Source organism: Myxocyprinus asiaticus, chromosome 33 (genome assembly GCF_019703515.2).
Source record: "Myxocyprinus asiaticus isolate MX2 ecotype Aquarium Trade chromosome 33, UBuf_Myxa_2, whole genome shotgun sequence".
Lineage (NCBI taxonomy): Eukaryota > Metazoa > Chordata > Actinopteri > Cypriniformes > Catostomidae > Myxocyprinus > Myxocyprinus asiaticus.
The window spans coordinates 16,772,392-16,794,588 of NC_059376.1; the positions used below are offsets into that span (position 1 = coordinate 16,772,392).

A 22,197-nucleotide genomic window follows, 5' to 3' on the forward strand; every position below is an offset into this window, starting at 1 on the left:
GCCACAGATGAGGTGAATAAAAAGAACTAACAAAATTAATAGGCAACGTCTGGTGTCCCATGACTCACTATATACGTTTTAAGTCATGCAGAAGTTTAGAAGTGTCACTGATATTTGAAATAATTTATTCAGAATTTCCGAGTTTACTTGATAACCTTTTTATTTTATTTTATCAGATAGGTTCAGGCTTAAAACAAGAAACTATAAGAGTTTCAATTATTAACAGTCATCCTGTTTACTTCGTTGAAAGTGTCATTATATTAGTGTTATATTTAACAGTTGTGAATCTTCAATTAATCGAAGGATATTTATAATCCAATTATTACAAGACTTTAAACCTCTAGAAGAGATGAATGGAATTGTGTTATGGATATAAACTTGGTAAAAGTAATGTAAAATATGGACATTGGGGGACAAGGGGGTTAAAATTCACATTTTAAATCATCTTCCTAAAGATTATACATTAGATTATGACAGCATCGAACATGCACTCACTCTCTTTCAACCATTTAACCTGCATACTTAACACACACAGACACACACACACACACTCGCTCAATCGTTGCATCATTCACATTGCCTTCTTTCAACAAAAACACAATGAACAAAATAAAATAAGTTCAAGTTTGTCATATAATAAAAAAAAAGAAAGAAAAAAAAAAGAAAAACAACAACAACTTTTTAAACAAAGACTATCAGGTGTTTCTGTTCTTGAGTGTAAAAAACTCATTCTTAATCACAATGACAGACATACCCCAAAATGGAATACAGACCTCACTAATCAAAAAGACAGTAGGCTATGTACAATATTTTACACACACAAAAAAACAAAACAAAGTTGAATCTAAGTCTGAGAAATATGTTCTTGTTATAATTACGACTATTTTCATGATCAATGTAATAAATCCAGTTGCAAAGCTACCAAATATACAATTTGATATCACTACATACTTCTGTAAAAACTGTACCAAATGCATCTGAAACTGATTTAGTCTTTTAAATACACTACAAAGATCCACATGGTTCAGACACATATTATTGCTCTTATAAGACTGGAGTTAAACTAGAAAGATTTTTCTACAATTACAAACCTACAAAATGCCTAAAAAAGGCATCACAAAAAAGACAAAACTTCGACCAACTAAGAGAAACAAAAAAATCAGAAAGAAGCAAAAAGAAAATTAAACTTAAGATGTTATTTTTTTTTTTTAAAACAGAGGAATCTTCTTATTATTTACAGGTTTAGCTCTATATAAGATGAACAGGAGGTTAGTTTATAGACTGATATGACAGAGATTTGTAACACAGGAAATATGTCACATCAGCCGCAGATGCTGTAGCCGCTACCACATCAGTATGAGTCTGGCATAGGGCTGATGCATCTAATCCTAAACCATTCAAAGACAGACAGCTTGAGAATTTAACAATAAAACCCTGCGGCACCAATCAGAACACATTTTAAGTATCTTTCCCTTAGATTTAGGGAAGATGTAAGAACAATGAAACTTACAATACCTGCCACTCATTTTACATTTCAGTGGTAGCCATTAGTAAATGCTGTAGCAATCAAAGGGCCCTGTAAAGGAAAAAACAGAAAGGTAAATTTGTTCAACAAAATTGCTCATACGGTACAGAAAGTGGCAATCGATACTTTCTGACTGAATAGCCAATGGAAAATCTGGAATTAACAAGCTCGGAATTAAAATCATTCGGACATCAGACGTGGCCCTGTTTTGACTCACCCCAAGGCTGTGGCTGAAGCCAGTACTAGGAGCAGGACTTGCAGCGCTGATATAGCTACTGACTGTTGAGTCCTGACTGGCCGTTCCATACAGGTCTGCCATCGGCCCAGGGCTGCTGGTACCTAGAAACCCAGCTGAGCGAGGAGTAGAGCCTAAAAAGCAAATTCTACAACTTATCTACAGAAGTTCTTCCAACAACAGTAAATCTCAATACGGCACAGCCGTGGAGTGAAAATGCACATTTGAATGTGAGCACATTTCCTGAGCACAAGTCATGTGTGGGATGTAAAAACAACAAAATTCTCGCACCTCTGACCACAGCTGCTGCTGCAGCCGCCGCTGCCATGGGGTTGTACGCCGTTAGAGGAATGGCTACAAAAATGTACACACAGAACAAGCAAACAAGCAAGTAAGAGAATTCAATGAGTATCAGCATGGCCTGAAATCACTTAAAAAAAAAGTAAGGAACAAAAGCTTTCATTTGTGATGACCACAGTTTCACATCATACAGAAGAAGATTGGTCTGATAATGTGTGGTAAGAACCGATAGTGATCTGTTCTGCAGGATTTCCTGGGTGCTGTTACAGCCTGCTATAACTCCCTGCAATCTTATTGCTAATCTGATGCTTTGTGTTGCAGTTTATTCTGTGTATTGCAATATGGTGACCAGGTAACATGTAGCTGCTTGTAAAGGAACTAACCTGTGAGCTCAGAGGGGTGGGGTGATGTCAGGAGGGGGGTCCTCTCTAAGTGGAATTCTAAATAGAGATAAACACAGAAAGCTGTTTAAACGTACACACAAGTGCGCAGTTCAAACTACACACATGGACAATCAATACAGGGCCTATAGTGCAACAAACATGAGAGCCACTGGTTAGTTCTACTAAGACATGCAAGCAGACAGGCCTCAAAAGCACACAGAAAGACAGTGTTAGACCTCCCCCCTGAGATTTACAAGCAGCCATGAGTTTTCGAGTTATTTAAATGACTTAAATGCAGTTGTAAAACTTAAAATACCTATGTAAAATACACACACACACACACACACACACACACACACACACATATATATATATATATATATATATATATAAGTTTATATAAAAATATCTTAATATAATATTCACAAGCATACACAGTAACTATTCACTTATGTTGCCTAATGTTGGCTTTTTGTGTTTGCCAACAAACCACTGCATAATATACAGGTATACAATACTGTATATCCTGAAACATATATACAGAATAATGCATATGCAATGATACATTGCTAAATAAATAATCATTTGCTGGCTACAAAAACTAAGTATTTGATTATATTGAGTGTCTGCATGGACAGCACCCAAGAAAGAGTTAATACTCATGAACTAATGTGTGAAAAGGTCTACAGAGACATTAACACAATATAATGCACTGCATGGGCTAGACATTGAACCTTACCAGGAAACTGATATGTGTATCCTGGTGTAAGACTAGTATAGCTGCGACCGGCATATGTTGCTGCCTGAAACCCTGGATACCCTGTGAGGAAATATTATAAAACAAAATAGCATCTATTTATAAACCGTAGTGTGGTAAAACATTATATCAACATGTTCTGGTTACTTCTCATTAATATATTACTATTAAATTAATATTTATAATTCAATTTTAGTTCAATATCGTAGATTAAAACAACAGGATTTGTGTATTCAGAACAGATTCAAGTACATTTATATTTCTGGCCTGACAGACTGCACATCACACCCTTAACAGCAGAGGGCAGAAGAGTCCAAATGATACTTTGGATTGCTTTGATACTAGTCTTACTGTTAAGAGCCACACTCTTACCCAGCATTCCTATTCCAAGCATAAAGGCGTCCATCCCATAGGGCATGACACGAGCACGACCTCTTGAAGAACCTGTGGGTGACATCACTTCCTTGGGTTGGGCCTTCTTACACTCCACCTATGAATGGAAAATAAAGTGGACGTAAGATAGTCAGACAATAAATTACAGGAACTGATAATAAAGTTGTGGCAGTAAAATTGGTGATTGAGTAGATGAAAACAAAACATCAGAACAATGAATCCGCACCATCTTGTTGTTGATCTCGTGGAAGTGGATTTCACAGATTTTCTCCACTACATCTTCATTCTCAAAAGTCACAAATCCAAATCCTGAAGGCAAGAAAGAGATCAGAAACTTCAGCCATCATTATCAAATCAAATCACATTTATTGTCACACAGCCATATACACAAGTGCAATGGTGTGTGAAATTCTTGGGTGAATTGTGAACAAAACAAACAAAACACTGCCATGTTGTGTCGGAGCTCGCAACGCAGCAGCCATACTCGGCGCCATCTTGAGTCCAATCCAATTATAAACAATGTCTAAAATTGATACACACTGCAAAAAGTGATAACCTTAAAGGAATAGTTCACCAAAAAAGAAAATTCTCTCATCATTTACTCACCCTCATGCCATCCCAGATGTGTATGACTTTTTTTCTTCTGCTGAACACAAATTAAGATTTTTAGAAAAATATCTCAGCTCTGTAGGTCCATACAATGCAAGAATGGTGACCAAAACTTTGAAGCTCCAAAAACCATATAAATATAAAAGTAATCCATATGATAGGTGTGGGTGAGAAACAGATCAATATTTAAGTCCTTTTTTAGTATAAATCTCCACATTTGACCAGCCCCGACCAGTCGGTGGGGATATGCATGAAGAATGCAAATCACTAAGATGGATGTGGAAGTCAAAATAGATATTTATAGTAAAAAAGGACTTAAATATCGATCACCCACACTTATCATATTGCTTCAGAAGACTGGAGTCGTATGGATTACTTTTATGCTGGCTTTATGCGCTTTTTGGAGCTTTATAGTTCTGGCCACCATTCCCTTGCATTGAATGGAACTACAGAGATATTCTTCTAAAAATATTTGTTTGTGTTCAGAAGAAGCAAGAAAATCATACACATATGGGATGGCATGAGTGTGAGTAAATGATTAGAGAATTTTCATTTTTGAGTGAACTATCCCTTTAAGAATTGTTACCTTAAAGAACAATCTCTACCTGATCTAACCATTAAAATTAGTTTTGTTGGTGCAACCTAATGTATTGCGATTGATTCAGTGATGTTAAATCATGTCTGACTTGAATTAAACCAATTATTTTGTTATTACCATATGAAGCACATTTTTAAGTCAACATTTTTTATTTCATTGTACTTCATCTGTGACAGGAAACTATGTGATAAGTGAATCTGAGAACTTCACTGATACAATTAGTCATAATTTCAGTAAACCATAAGCATTTCTGTAATTTATTCCAGAATGATTGCAATGCCACAAACATAAAGAATATATATATATATATATATATATATATATATATATATATATATATATATATATATATATATATATAAAATTACCATACTGGCACGTTTTTTCTTTCAATGCACTATGATACTACCATGTTTTCATTAGCATGTACCAACGTAGAACTATGGTATCTTAAAAGGGACTTGGAGTAAAATGTAAATACTATGTTACTGTACATGAATATGGTACTCATTCAGTAAAATGGTAAATATCAAAGTACCATGGTATTACCATCTTATGCATCACTGTACCATGGTACAGCCACAGTTAAAAAAAGTTGTTTGCTCTTGCACTAACCTCTCCACTTTGCAGCTGTAAATTTGTGCAACTGAGTGGCCCTGAGAGATACCCTTAAGACTGTCAGTATGCAGTACATGCTTCCTTTGTCCTATATTCTATTTAAAACCTCTAAAAAACACGCATGTGTCGACTTTTGCATCTTTATAAACAGATTCTTGCTTTTCTCTTCCCTCTGTCTCTCCATGTGTCTCCTCTACTCCACCTCTCTGCTGGGTTGAAAGGCTGCTGTAAAGCCATGCAAGCTGTCATAATCAATGTGCAGTGGGACCGGGTGGGGGAGGGCAGGGTGCTTAACGAGGTTTTAGCCTAAACCCCGATTAACGAACACACTAATTACTCAATCTCTCTCCTCACCTACCGCTTATCCAACAGAGTACAGGATGGAGGGCTACGGTGAGGAGACGGAGACAGATTGGACCAGGTTTAGGTAAGAAGAAACAAATAGGAGAGGAGTCTGAACTCTGAGCGACTGCCATTGAGCTGCCAATGTTTGGTTGTTTAATGAAATAAAGAAAATGTACCTCTGTGCCTGTTGGTTGTTTTGTCGAACATAAGCATTGCATCATCCACCTGTAGGAAAGAGAGAGAGAGAGTGAGATTAATGCATTTATTATTTGTTATCAACCATTAGTCCAGACAAACATCTAAAGCAAAATGGTTTTAGTCATATTCTTCCCAAAAATATGCAGTCTTAGCATTTAAATTAGCACTTTTGGCAGACTGTATACAAAGTAACTTACGGTGCATTCAAGGAATACTTTTTTACCATCAGTATGTTCTCTGTGAACCTCGTTGTTGTTAGTGCCATTCTCTACTAGGAACACTTCTGCATTTCATTAGACCCAAATCTTTAGGGTTCACCTCTGTCTTTTTTTCATATATGAGTCTTTTTAATTCAATTTAATAACTATAATTCAGGTAAAAAATCAATTTAGCATAGCTTTTTACCCAAAGCACAACCTTAAAATGACAAAAACACAAACTGATAGGATACATTGGACACTCACACACACTTTTAATATTTACATCTACATATTTTCAAACTGTCTTGTCAGATAACTCTGACTCTGACCACATGATGATGCCATCATGTGGTAACATTGATGGCATCAGCTGGCTTTAAGTTTAAAAATATTTCTATATGTGACTGAATCAACCAAACTATATTCGTTACACCTCTCATACCCAATGAAACGGTATTTTCCTCCACTGAAAACAGAGACTTTTGAAAATGCTCTCTAGTACAGTATACTAGTTGAAATTATGTTATCAACTGAAAAGGTATAAGTGTGGATGTGGCCAAACTCTTTAAAATATGATGATCAGTAACAAGATCGCAATTATTCAAATACCAAAGAGGTTCTGCTAGAAGGAGTGTAAATGAATATTTGTCTTATTATCTGTCTATCTATCTATCTATCTATCTATCTTTCTTTTTTATCTATCACTCTTTCTTTTCTTTCTATCTATCTATCTATCTATCACTCTTTATTTTCTATCTATCTATCTATCTATCTATCTATCTATCTATCACTCTTTCTTTTCTATCTATCTATCTATCTATCTATCTATCTATCACTCTTTCTTTTCTATCTATCTATCTATCACTCTTTCTTTTCTATCTATCTATCTATCTATCTATCTATCTATCTATCTATCTATCTATCACTCTTTCTTTTCTATCTATCTATCTATCACTCTTTCTTTTCTATCTATCTATCTATCTATCTATCTATCACTCTTTCTTTTCTATCTATCTATCTATCTATCTATCACTCTTTCTTTTCTATCTATCTATCTATCTATCTATCTATCTATCTATCACTCTTTCTTTTCTATCTATCTATCTATCTATCTATCTATCTATCACTCTTTCTTTTCTATCTATCTATCTATCTTTTCTATCTATCTATCTATCTATCTATCTATCTATCTATCTATCTATCTATCTATCTATCTGTCTGTCTGTCTGTCTGTCTACTTTAGTAACTTTTCTATAAACAAATATCAACTAGTATCTTTTGTAACTGAGCAGTTATTAATGAGTACAGCCATCCAAAAAGAGTGCTTTTTTCTGTTAGCTTCTTTTCATGGTGTCTGTTTTTCTCTCTTCATCATTCCCTCTCTCCATCCCTTGTCCAAACCAGGCCAACACACAAAGTGACCAGTGAGGCAAGCTAATCTGCAACTTCCCACAGTGGCTGCGACTATCATCCCTCTTTCACTCTTTCTCTCTCTCTGCATTCCACAATCAAGTAAGGCTTAAGAATGCAGAAATCTTTTTAACAAAAGTTTTACACCCAAATCACTTCCATTATGCATATGTTTCAAAGAAAGATTAGAAGATTTCAGAAAAAAAAACATCTGTTTTGGGGGTACTGTTTTTGTATTCAGTTATGAACATTCATCCTCCCCCTAAACACACAGTTTCTCCTTCTTTTTCTCTCCTACATGCACACAGAAACACACACCCCAAACACTAAACCTTTTGCCCGCTAAATTACTTGGGGACAATGGATGGGTAAGGTCACTGTGGTAACAGGGTGGGAGGGGGTTGAGGGCAGGAGCAGCTGTTCCATCAGATTAATTCAGATTCAAGTAATCTCCCCCACCTTACCCTGCAAACAAAACTCACCCCTTCAACAACTCTTAAACTCTTGACCAACTCTTTCTCTGAGTCTCCCTGCGCCTTTCTCTCTTCCTCTTTCATGCATCCCTACAGAACTGGCTCAGATTTCACTCTGTACATGAAAAGAATGGTTTTTCCCATTTTATCTAAACTGGTTCATTCAAAGATGGTTTTTATCATCCTGTAATGTCTTCAATTGCTTCACACAAAGGCAGCTTACCTTTCCAAACTGGTCAAAGTACTGTTTTACATCTTCAATAGTTGTGTTCACTGACAGGCCTCCAACAAAGATTTTCTTTGTCCGAGTTACCAACTGAAAAAGGAGAGAGGGTGAAGATGTTAAAAAAAAAAATAAAAATAAAAAAAAAAACAGTAAACTAAACATTACTACTACAAATGCACACCTGTGACTGCATTTTATGTTACAGTAATGCAACAAGCTGCTATGTTGCCTAAGAATGCCACTTACTGGAGGTAAAATCATTGTAATGCACCCGCTGTAAAATTAATGTTTTGTCAGGAAACCTAAAACAAGTGCTTACTGGTAACATCGATATAATTAGAAATATTTTTATATATTTGTAATACTTTTATTCAAGTCTAAATCAACCTGATTATATTAGGTTACACCAACGAAAATCATTTTTAAGGGTAAGAAAATGTAGAAATAGATCCTTAAGGCCCCAGCACACTCACAGCGAAGTCTTCATTCTTCACTCAGAGCCAAAAAGAAGTTTGAAACAGCTGAGCAATAACATCCAGTTTGCGAACATTCAGACACCAGCCACACTGCTGGGGGAGGTGTTTAGAGGTAAATATGAGGGCGCTCTAGACTACATGATAAACATCAATTACTATTACTGACTTCATACCTCATTCTATGAATATAATTCACACGAGCTCAGTAAAAGAAGCTGATTTAAAGTAATATATACAGTAGATAATGTGTAATTTGTCTTGTTTACATTTTGAATGTTTACATTTAGAGCACGGAGCTAATGCTCTAACACACTATATACGGCCATAGTATGCGCCGATTAAACTCTGTTATTGCTATTTATAATGACACTAATACTACTGATGGGTGTATAAAAGAGTGTTAATGGGTAGAATACAGATAAAAGAATGATGATAGGCATATCTTACTTTGGGCTGTTGAGTGAAATGCTTCGGCTGCAGATGGCACATGAATGAATGGGAACTTAAGAGTATTTGAGTAGATTTCATTCCTTTTGTAGACTAAGTGAACAAAAAAAAAATCACATGACATGTTCTTGGAAAATGTCTCTACGTGAACGTTCATACAGATGTAGGTAAGTTTGCACCAGCTCACTAATAACTTCCCGGTGTGTTCATTTTGACTGATCTTAACTGACGGAACGGGAATCAGCTGTCAGCCTCAAAGTAGGTGGAGCTCCAGGTCAAACATACCGATGACGTGGAACAATGGCAGTAAGAAGGTATTTAGCAGCCGGTAAGAAGTTTTCCTGAAAGTTCGCCCTGGCAAACCATTACGAGCCATTAAACGAACTCAAAAACACCTTGTTTTTGGCCAGATTTAGTTCTTAATGACGTCACACCCGTTCGTTCTTTTCGATTCCGTAGGAAGTGTGCAGGGGCTTTTAAGGTAACAAATGCATACTACCACTTTTTACAGTGCAGCCTCTCATGGCTTATTGCTTTATAAGCTACCAAGAAAGTCTGCCATTCTGGACAGGTCACAATGACATTTGTAGAAGCACATACCTTAGGCTGGGCTCGTCGCGGGAAGGCAACTTTTGGGTCAATCTAGAGGAGAGGTTGAGAAGAGAATGCCTAGTTTAGAAACTATGAAGAAAGGGAAACATTGACATCAACTATAAATGAGAACATCAGTATGAGGTACACTGACAGAACCCCAACATCTTTTAAGGCCTCAGTGCTCACATTCTCTGCGCTCTGGTTTCAGTTGCTGTCTTGGCCCTTTCAGCCTGTGTGTTTTAAAGCCACTGAGTGCACCCTATATTAACTTTGTACTGTCTAAGAATGGTGGTACATTCATACATGCAGAGAAAAGGACAAGAGTGATGAGAAATGAGACGCAGCGCTGTTTCATGTAAATAGTTACAGTGGCAGCTCTCTATGAAAAGTGCCATAAACTACTAATGAAATATAGTAGTTCACCCATAAAAATGGACTCTATCTATCATGAAACTTTTGTCATCATTTACTAACCCACATGTTGTTCCAAACCCATATGACTTTCTTTTGTACTCCATGAAACACAAAAAGAGTTATTTATAGCAGAATGTCCAAGCTGCTCTTTCCCATACAATGAAAGTGAATGATGACCACATCTGTTAAGCAAGATTTACAAGGCAAGAAGTGATTTTTGAAGTGATAGTTCCCCAGAAAATCAAAATTGCCTCATCATTTACTCACCTTCATGCCGTCTCAAACTTGAGCTGTATGACTTGTTCTTACTTCTGCAGAAAACAAATGAAGATATTTCGAAATGTCTATGAGGTGTTTTTTTTTGTTGTTTTTTTGTGAAATATTGGTTTGTTGCAAAGCGATCGTACCGCTACAAAAGACATGGATTAAACCACTCAAGTCATATGGATTACTTTTATGCTGCCTTTATGTCTTTCTGGAACTTGAAATTTTTGGAGCCCATCGACTCACACTGTACAGAAAAAAACACATCACACATCCTTCAAAATAACTTTATTTGTGTTCCGCAGAAGAAATAAAGTCAAAAGTTTGCGATGGCATAAGGGATTGAGTGCGTAAATGATGAGATAATTATCATTTTTGGGTGAACTATTCCTTTTATTTGCAGTTTGTTCCTTACCTGAAATATAGTGTATAAGTCGTACACTTGAAAAAAAAATGGTTTTGTCAGGTAACCTAAAAACATTTACTTCGAGTGGTTAAGTGTGTTTAGTCAATAATAATAATAAAAAAGATTTAATATGACTGAATCAACCTCACTACATTGAGTTATCCCAACAAATTAATTTTATGGTTTAGGTCAAGTAGAAATAGATCCTTAAGGTAACAATTGCAGGTTACCACTTTTACAGTGTAAGGAATTCTTTTATAGTGTTTTTTTGGCCATTACGAAGTCTACCATTCACTTTTCTGGAAGAGAGCAGCTCTGACATTCTAATAAACGTCTTCTTTGGTGTTCCAAAGAAGAAAGTTATACAGATTTGGAACAACATGAGGATAAGTAAACAGTGACTTTATTTTCATTTTTGGGTGAACTAGCCCTTTAAGAACAGAATAAGTAAGAGAGTGTATCTGTTAACTTTCACAAACAGTAAAGAAACGGGGTGAAAAGTTCACAGGTTTCTATTAGGGCTGGGCGATACATCGAATATTAACGATATAATCGATATAATTTTGCTGACAATGTAAAATTGACGAATATCGTGAATATCGCGATGATTTTAATGTGCTTTCATTTGGCCATTAAGTTTCATAAAGAGCGCATCAGTAGACTAATTTCACAATCCTTCAGGGCTGCACAATTAATCACAATAACATCAAAATGGCAAGTTGGTCATAAGTGTTTATTATTCCACAAAAGGCTGTGATTTAAAGACAAACCGGTGACGCACTGATCTGTGTGCATGGCGGCACTCTCAGATCAGTTCATGTGCATTGTGATATCAAAGTGATGCAGGTTCAAGCATTCGCACAATTACAAACATTAGTAACTGCAACGAGTTATTATACAAATCTACGAACGCGGCACAGAATAACAGAAAAGGAGGAGATTACAGCGTTTCATGAAATGCGGAATATTGTAAACTGTCAAATACACATAGACCTTTTTCACAGAGTGTGATGACGTGTAAATCTAGCACTTTTTTATTTGATCAATTTTTAAAATATTGAGTGCAAGTTTATGACATTATTCTTCGTGTTATATTACCCTGGAATTAGTTTTAAAAAACGTATTACCACAGCTGCGAGGGGGTTTCAATTACAGCTGCTGAGAGAGTGACAGTAAATCTGGCATCTTCTCCCATCTGACTGTCTTAATCCACCGCTCTCTATTTTGTTTTTCTTCTGGAAAGTCGTTCAAATGAAAAAATTGATTTTTTCTTTTGGCCTTGGGAGCAAATGGGTAAGTGAAAATAATATTTGCTGTGGTCTCCCATTCACTCCCATACACCACTGTCGAAGTTTACCCTGCAAACGTTTACTTCCGCATTCCAAAGAGTGTGAAAAAGATCCATTGCCTTTTCTGTGTCGAAATAAAAGCTCCTTGTAAAATTGAAGTGAATTCGACAGCACTTTCAGTGTCAAAATAAAAGCCCCCAGGTGAAGATGACATAAACATTACAGAAATATATTACTTTTGTATAACGCAAATGTAATAGTCAGAATAATAATGATAATTCAACATTATATTATAATAATAAACCTGACGTGTCCCACAGTAATAATTTAGCATTATGCAGTGTTCAACTGGGGTTTCAAAAATAAGTCAGTGAAGTAGCCTTGCACAGTAAAACATTTGAAGGTAAATAATGCTTTTTATTAAGCTACTATTTATCATTGTGTATGAAATATAAATATAAAGTGCATATCAATGAAAATGATTGAATTTCATTCTCCCTTGTGTTTATTTAATGAAAAACAAATTCTTAGATTTTTATTTAATGTCTTTAAAATATTGAATATACTTGGTTTTGATGAAATGATGGTTCCTCTGATAAAAAAACAAACACCTTTGAGCCATTTTAGAGCAAATACATAATTATCGAGATATATATCGAATAGCATCAACAGGCTGAAAAATATCGAGATATAATTTTTTAAGACATATCGCCCAGCCCTAGTTTCTATGAGAGACAAGAAGAAATGAGAGAGCATGACTACACAGAAGATGGTGTCATGGCCATCTGTGACTTTTTGTACAGGACAAGAGAAGGGTCAGCTTTCCTGTAAACATCACCACGACATTAAAAAAACACTCAGAAAAACACCACAACCATGTTGTTTTGGAGGAAGAATGGTTGGCAAACAAAAGAAAGCACAGAAAACGCAAGCAGAAGAGCACCCTTGACCCACACACTCTTTTGACAGCCAAACAAAAATTATTTTGTTTGTTTGTTTGTTTGTTTGTTTTTGCATGTCTTTCTTACTTTCTTTCATTGAGACTGTCATCAGCATGAAATCTGAAAATGTATGCACTTCTATCAATGAGCCGTAAAACACCACTCATAATATCCATCTCCTTGAAAACTCAGAAACTACATTTGTAATTCATAGCATTGAAATAATGTAGAGGTAGCTAAAGTAATAGTAGATTTGTGCAATTTGAGCAAAAACATTTGAATACATTTGTTTTTTAATTTATAAACCATGTGCAGAAAATCAAAACAACTGATTAGCACCCATTGCAAGATGCGAAAATAGACATACTACATTAAAGATACTCAAGACCTCTATATTAGTCTATACATTTCTAGCTATTTACCAAACACTAGTCTACATCATGCTGTACTGAGGTTAAATTCTAGAAGACAGTGAAGGCAGTACAGCTCTAGCAGCAATAATGATTAGTCTGACCGAGAGAGGGTTTCGAATAGAGCTACACTAAAGGGCTAGCACCTCTGAAGTAAACTACAGCAGTTTTCCAGAGTCACCCCATTATTTTATACAAATTCAGACTACGAGTAACAGTGTTTGATTGTGAATCTAGAGAGTAAAATGAAGAGGCTAAGCTAATCTGAACAGAGATCTGATGCAGAAGCTACATTTTTATGTCTCTAGTTTCTAGACTACTCTGATAGTCACCTCCGGTCCATTACATTGCTGAGACCCGACCACTCCTGTGCACAATCAAAAACAAACAAACAGACACACACACACACACACACACACAAACAAACAAAATCAACATACAGCCACTGACGCACATGAGAGGAAAGCTGAGGATAAAATGTATGGTCACACAAAACATATTACTGTCATTGGAGTTTCTTTTGGTCAAAGAGAGTGGCCACAGACATTTAAAAGTAATGGAATCAGTAGGAGCTGGCTTGAGACAATTTACCAGGGCCTGAATCAAGAATAGACACTGAGGGGAATGTTAAAATGTGCCCCTTTACTATAGTGAAAGTGTTTGGATGTAATAAGATAGCACAGTGTGAAGAACAGGGTGAAAAGTAAGTGTTTATCTGCCATTTTACTCGTGATTTGTGTAAAAGTGAATCATTGATGTTGTAGGGCCTCTAGTGTTCATTTCACTAGGAAACAACCATGATATGTATGAGTCATGCAAACTTCATTTTACAAAAATATAATAATGTGTTACTACGAGATCAAGTGGGGTAATAATTAATTAAATAAGAGAAGCTGATGTTGTTGTGAGAATTGTTTTTTTTTTTTTTTGCTTATTTTTTTCCAACCAATTTTTTAAAGCAATGTACACTTCAGTCTTACATGAACTACAGATGTACATTTCATATAGAGATCTCAATTTGTGCGTTTACTGTGAGGGTGTTTCTAAGAAGTTGTCAATATTTTTCTGTGGCTCTGGGAATAAGAATCCTCTTTGACTCAGGAGTGTTCCTTTTTGGGGGAAAATAAACATACATACTGTACATTTTTTCTCTAAAATGTAAAAATAATCTATACACACTTGCTAGCTGAAATATAACAGAAGGGTATTTCCAATATATTATTATAACATTTGCCGCCCCTGTCAAAACTATTTTAAGTCAGTGGATTTAACAAACCAGGTCAATCCTTCAGGGTCAATCGCTTGTTCCTTGTTAGCAGTGTGTATTTCAATCACATACATACGCATGCACACAACCTTACACAACGATTGCACTGTCCACACAAATGTTTAAAAGATGCGTGCCAAGACTGTTGACTGCAAATTCTGATTTTTATGTATTGCGCCGCAAACATTTCTTTCGTTCATTTCTGGCCTCCCCTCCTTCACCGCCCCATCGCTGAGCTCGTTAAGCTAATCTCCAGTTTAAAGTCGGCCCAGGCGAGCAGCCATAAGGCACCTTCACAGGGGCACAGTCATAGAGGTAGAGCAGGACAAAGGCCTCCATGTTCCCCTGGCTCTGCCTGCCTTTCTCAGGGGGGAGGCACTTAGAAAACAGCACAGCGGCCAAACTGTGGAAGACTGGAGCTGGGAGACACACTCTAAACGTTCACTTTAGTTGTTATGTTGGTTTTATTTAAGACTCAGGTGGGCTTTTCCAGTCAGCCTCAGGAAACTGTTGGAATAAGTCACCGGAGAGCTCTGTGTAAACTACAATGACTTGATTTTTGTCGTAACAGGATAATTCTTACAAAAATGCAAATTCTGTCATCATTTACTCATCCTCATGTGAGTGGTTCCAAACCAGTGTGACTTTTTTTCTTCCGAAGCACATAAAAGGCAGAATGACAGCCTCAGTCACCATTTACTTTCATTGTATGCAATAAAAGTGGAAGTGAACGAAGCTAACATCTTATTTCATGTTATTTGGAATAACATGAGATTGCATAATGATGACAGAATTTTCATTTTGGGTAAACTATCCCTTTAACAACTTTACTTGGCATGCCGAATATTTTTGAAGTACAGAAACCCCCAGTTTCATTGTGGTCAGCCATGTATTACCTGTTGCCATAGTGCTAGGCAGTTTTTAGGCACTTAATAGAGGAACTAGTTCAAACTTTCAGAAGAGGGAGAGAGAGAGACATACAGAGAGAGAGAAAGAGAGAGAGATGAGAAAGTTTTTTTCCCCTCTCATTCAGGCCTGACCCCCTGGGGGGGTGACTCCATTGTCACCATGGCAACCAACGGGCACCATTGTCCCAGGACCCGCCTGCTCTGAACAGTGACAAAGACTCTCACAAATAGATGCACTACAACGCACGAAACAACTCATTAAAGTTTCCCACTTTTCCTGGTTGGTTAACACGCTTACTGATAGTAGTAATCAGTTTTGATGCAGAATATTGCTTATTTCATTAATTGGATTCAATAATCATAACATTATTTGGCCCAGTTCTTAACATTACAAATGTAACATTTAACATAACATCTTGCACATTTAAAAATTAGACATGAAAGCTCATAGGACAGAGGGATAAGTTTAAATAAAAAGGAAAGGTCTGATTTCCACATAAGTCTAATGTCTAATGTGTCTAGTGTGCACCACAAGGGCTTCCCAGCATACCCTGTCTGGGTCCCCTAGTTACCATAGCGATTGCCACAGAATAGGAATCCCTGACAACCTCATTGAGGAAAGGGGAGGCTGAGATGGGAAGTTTCTTCCCATCCCTTTCTCCATTCCATGTCTTTCCAAACTGAAAATGCATGAAAGCCCACAGCATCACTGAGTGACTATTAATCACCATATCAAGGCACTATCATATCAGTACTTGATAAAGAGAGTTTAAATACATTCTGTGTATGTATCTCAATTAATTCATGCAACCCTTGACTAATTGATCAAATAAATCAAAGTCAGTGAACACAGTTGCAAGCTCTGGCTATGATTACCAGGAGACGGTTAGAAGAGTGTACGTAATGAGGGAAAAACTCACAGTTTTTGAGTCCAATTCATGTGTGTTCTGGGCCAGAACTTTGTCCACACCGGCTTGGTCAACAAATGTGACAAATCCAAAACCCCTAGGCAAAAGAGGGATCAAAATTACAACATCTCCACCCATTCTGCGTACTGTATACTTACAATACAGTCATTAATGAGAGCCTTTGTAGATGCTTTGTATGTTTGCTGTGGCTTCACAGGCAGGTTGCTTGTTCCCTTACCTGGAGCGCTTTGTAACTGGATCTCTCATCACCATGCTCTCTTTCACTTCACCAAACTTGCAGAAGTAGTCTTTCAAACCCTCTGAAAAAGGACGAGAAGTAGAATTCTTTATCGCACTTACCATTCAGATGGGCGAAAAGCTTACAAGTGGATTATTTGCTGATGACTTCAACAATAAATGAATGACATCATCAATGGAGATGACCTAAGAAGTCTGAAGGTGAGGTCATCATATAGTGAAATATATAAGACAGTTTCTGTCAATTTAAATATGAATAAATATGTAACTAACTGTCCTTATGAATCCATTATTCAGATACATACATCTAGAAATGTCATGTATGATTTTTGATTGTAAAATATAGTGTATCTCTTCAGTTGAAGGCTAACATATGACTACAAATACAGATTATGTGCATAAATATTCTTTTAATAGCCATTTTTGCAATGTAAGTGTCAGCCGAGATCATGAAATTATAATAATAATGGCAGAATCAGATGTCAGGAAGGCCATTAAGAGTTCTGTGCCTTGAACAATACCTTGCCCTAATTCAAAACAATGCGTCCTACATACTGAGCACAGCCCACAGCATGACAGCAGTTGGTGAAACTTTCTCAGTTCACTCAGCTAAACCTGTTGTATGGCCTTTGTATAAAGGATCAAGCCAAATTACAGAGCAACCCATGGGATTTACTTTCTTCGTCTAGGACGTTTTGATTTTAAGGAGAATCTAAAGAATCCAAGCTTGATTTTGTGTTCAATAGATAGAGAAGTTTGTATTTCTAAGGTGCATAATGTGATTAATGAGTGTTTGATTATAATTAGAAATTAACTATTTATTATTATTATTATTAACCAGATTCTAACAAAACAGAGTGCACTGTCTCCTTGTCTGACATGTTTAGACACTTTATAAAAGTGTTACTCACCTTGCGTTGTCTGCCAACTCAGACCACCAATGAACATTTTGCTGTTTGAAAACAAGACAAACGGGCGATCAACAAGTGCTGTGCGTTTGCATGTAAATCAGAGACATTCAATGGACATTGAGGAGCGCCATTAAGATCTTCAGTCATTCAAATAACGGCAGTGATTCTCGGTGAACCTTTACTGAGTGGATGTGAGGTGCGCTGGACATCGCCAAACACGCTATCCCTCTTTGTTACAGTTACTTTGTAATTGATTTCGCTCTGGCGATCTTGTATTTTAAGTTTTCATATCGGAGGAAGAGAGTGAATTGATTTTTACCAGGGGTCGTGGGGAGAGTCCGATGAGGACAGGTTACTCTGGCTGCCTTCCGACTCCATCGCGCGGCTGTGTCCCGTCCGAATGTGGTGTGAGAAAGGAGGCAGAAAGTGTGGAGAGGGGAATTGGCATAGGGTGAGTTAGAGCTCAAAGCCCAAAGACTCCACCTCTCTCTTGGTCCAGTCCCGGCGTGAGACACGGGAGCCCTCGAGAACTGACCGGGAGTCAGTGGATTACCTACCTCCGTAATACGGTGATCACATCAGATCTTCAACGATTTGGGATTATGTTAACTGTCCATCTCTGCACCGAATTACCAGTCAAATTATTATGCATTATTTATCCATTTACACTATTTACTCTCCAACCTATTTACTCTATAAAAAAAATAAAAAAAAATAAATAAAAAAAAAAAAATATATATATATATATATATATATATATATATATATATATATATATATAAAACTAAAAAAAAAAAAAACTAAAAAAAAACAAGCAAACACCTAAAACCAGTTTATAATATATATATAGTTTGGTACATTTTAAAGGTGCTGTAAGTGATTTTAGTGTTCTGAAGCTTTCACTTGACTGAGCTGTTGAATTGGCCACGCCCCCTCGTTCCAAAACCCCGCCCTCCAAAGATTATTTTGAGACCAAAACTGAGCAAAAGAGCAGCATTGTTTGTTCCTGTCCAAATTCAACAGTGTCACAATAGCACCCTCAACTGACAAACATTATGAATCACTGCCTCAACGATCCACTTCAAATACAACACTATGAGAACGAGCAAAATGTTTGACAGATGAAAAGTGTCAATGGTCCGTGGACACATTTTGTTTGCTGTTTACAAAGTCTACAGCTGTCACTGAGACCGATGAGATATTTCAAGACACTAGGGCTGGGCAATATGTACAAAATATTTTAGCGATAATTGCCTTAAAAAATATCGCGATATCCGATTACTTCGTCAACCCACCTGCTAAGGGTCGGTGAATTTTTTTTTGCTTTATTGATTTTGCTTTAAAAAAATGTATTCCTATATTGAAACACAATAAACTTAAACAAAAGACATTTCTAAATTCAAATTGCACTTTACACAAACGAAAAAAAGCATTAAAATAATGAAGTGATCAAAAAATCTTATTTAACCACCTCCCCAAATCCAAACATTCACCGTCTTCAACGACTCCATTTGTCATCACGTAAGCATCTGTCAACACAACAGGTGGAAAATTACTAATAGTATACAGATTAAGAACTAAAGACAATTATAAATGTAAAGACAATGGTAATCAAAAATAAATAAGACTAATAAATTCCCTTGAGTTCACAAAATAATGCTGCCATATGTGTGTTCTTATCAGATTTATGTTTGTATTGCGTTTTGATAATACAGTTAATGCTGTTTAAAGAAAATAAAATAAAATTCAATTTCTATAGGTTCAAGGTGAACGTGTCTTGCATTAATTTATGATTTAATCACTTTCATCTTTGTTTATTTTATACAAAGATATTTATTACAAAACCTGCAGAGTTTTGTTCACAATGCATGTTACCCATGTGGAAATAAAATGAACTAAACTCACTGCACCTGTTGCAGGTAGATGAGCAAAATTACCCGTGCATGAAATACATTTGGTCGAGGAACTTGCGAACTGGATTCAACCTCCTCGCGGGTGGCGGGTGCTAGTTTCACACCCTGGCCACTGTTTAATATATTTGGTGACTTCCCAGATCCATGGTTTTGCAATTTCCCGATATTGTCGATAATCATCTGTTCGCAATCGGCATCAGGATCTTTGTCAGATATCTTTGATATCCGATTACATCATCCTATCGGCCAGCCCTACAGGACACTTATTACATTAATTTCTTTAAGGAACATTTTTTGCATACTTTCCCATGAAAAAAATCGCTTACAGCACCTTTAAGTCCCCAGTACTAGTTATGGTATTTATAATGTTTTAACTAGGTATAGGCCTAAAGTTTGTCAAGACAAACTTTGATGTTGCTTAACCAAGTCTTGTCTGAAAGTTTAAATTAGTTTAAACTTAAAAGTTTGATGGTTAAACAGTCATTACAGTAAGACAAAGTAGCTAGCTACATGTAGTTAATCAGACAGACTATCTAAAGACTATCTGTCACATAGATAGTAAAAAAAAAAAAAAAAAAAAAAAAAAAAAAGAAAAAGGTCTGATCAGTTGGAAATGACATAGCATACTATACCAGAACAGTCTGAAGGTCTGTTTAGGGATTGGAAAAAAATAATAATAATAAAAAAAAATATATTAAAAGGCAGGAATGTGAAGCTTATAATTTAATAAAAACACTTATATTTATTCTTCAGTTAAAACTCTGATGTAAAGTTGTTTATATAGTCATTTTTACAGTTGTTTTAGGGTTTGTTGACATTACTAATTGGCTAATTCTTTACACAGAAAAGGTTAGTAAGTGATTTTATCACACTAAAATCATGTTAACACACATATAGTTTAAGTGTTGTGGCTATACTTTTGAAACAGTGAGTATTTTAATGTGTATGGATTGGCCCAATTACTTTTTTTTTTTTTTTTTTAAAGAAAAGAAGGGGCAAGTCAAAATAACATTTTGTGGTAATCAACATTATGCCACAAATGCTGTCGATTGAGCTTAACTTGTATTGAACCCCGAACATTTCTTTAACAGTAATATATTTTAAGGGTAACATGAACTAACAATGAACAATGCTTTTAAAGCATTTATTAATCTTAGTTAATGGTAATTTAAAAATATACTAATAGATTTTTAAAATCAAAAATTGTATTTTAGTTAACATATAGTTAATGCACTATGAACTAACGTGAACTAACAATGAACAATTGTATTTTTATTAACTAACATTAACTAAGATTAATAAAGGTTGTAAAAAATATATTGTTTATGTTTGTTTACGATACTTAATGCATTAACTTATGTTAACTAATTGAATGTTATTTTAGTGTTACCTTTTTAAGTCATTTAGCTTTACCTATGACTTATAAAATCTTTAGCATGTCCCTTTAATGCTGAAACATAAAGATACTGTACTTATAAAAGTATGTTTATATTTTTGAATAGATTTAAATCTGAAAAGGCACTGAATTGTAGGAAAGACCCATATGCCTTTTTTCTTTTCCCTGACACCTGTTGATGAAACTGCTCTGGTGGAAACACAGTGCAGTCCTGACCTACTCTCTAGGGGCTGTCCATATCAGGGCAGCATATCAGCATCACTATAACAACAATTTCAGAAGGAGGGATGCAGCTAAGTGATTGGTACCAGCTTGATAGACATTTTTTTCTACTTCCTATAATAGGAAACAAGAACATGGTTTAAAATAAGTACACTTGCTTAGTTCAGTGAGTTTTTTTCTGTGGTTTTAGTTCTCCATACAAGAGACATTAGTACACTAATCTTTTAAAATGTTCCCTATTCTTATGTTCTTTAGTGAGAAAGGCATCAACGCTGACTGAGTCCAGTGTGAGCAGGTGCTATTGAGGGGGCACCTTAAAATCAATACAGATTTATCTGCCTGTATGGCTTAGTTTGACGTGTATGAGAGATGGTAAAAGGCCACTGCACATTGCCAAGTGGCTCTCTACAACTGGCCAGATCTTCTGGAGATTTATATGTCATAATAGGATTGTGGGTAAGCAGTGCTTGGCTGCCTGAATTTATGTGCCTGATTTGTCTGCCCCACTCCTGCTACTCGTTCTATCTAATTCACACACTTGTAAACATATGGTATTAACATTTTGAATTAAAGACATTAATCCTCACTTACATTTTGGTCTTCGGCTGGTCCTCTTATATGGTTGGATCAATTCTGTGCACAAATGTCAGTGAATGTCAATGTAGTTTTCTTCTGAAATATACTTTGTCTCCATTTGCATTTTATCTTAAATGTAAATATAAATTGATATAGCAATTTAATGCAACGGATCATACCTCAGTTATTCCTTTCAGGCACATGCACAGAAAGTCTTTAATGCAAAAATCGAATTGGCTTCAATGCGTAATACACCAACAAATTAAAATGCATCTTGGTTTGGTTGGTGCAAACATCAAATTGCACTTAGTGTGCATTTATTTATGC

General features: G+C 36.0%; 1 protein-coding gene across 2 annotated transcripts; it reads right to left on the minus strand.

The window, feature by feature from the left end:
- Positions 1-142: 142 nt before the first annotated feature.
- On the minus strand, positions 143-18,440 carry LOC127424149 (RNA-binding protein Musashi homolog 1-like). 2 transcript variants are annotated; one of them, XM_051669089.1, is made up of 15 exons: positions 18,083-18,440; positions 17,764-17,804; positions 16,833-16,914; positions 16,607-16,691; positions 9,794-9,835; positions 8,268-8,360; positions 5,940-5,988; positions 3,820-3,902; positions 3,573-3,690; positions 3,183-3,263; positions 2,444-2,500; positions 2,052-2,114; positions 1,743-1,894; positions 1,516-1,576; positions 143-1,388 (listed from the first exon to the last, which is right to left on the minus strand). In XM_051669089.1, the coding sequence occupies exons 1-14, from the start codon at positions 18,139-18,141 to the stop codon at positions 1,535-1,537; spliced, it is 1,047 nt and encodes a 348-aa protein (XP_051525049.1). In that variant the 5' UTR covers positions 18,142-18,440; the 3' UTR covers positions 143-1,388; positions 1,516-1,534. The 2 variants fall into 2 exon arrangements, with proteins under 2 accessions (XP_051525049.1, XP_051525050.1); XM_051669090.1 differs by lacking the exon at positions 2,444-2,500.
- Between the last annotated feature and the right edge of the window lie 3,757 nt (positions 18,441-22,197).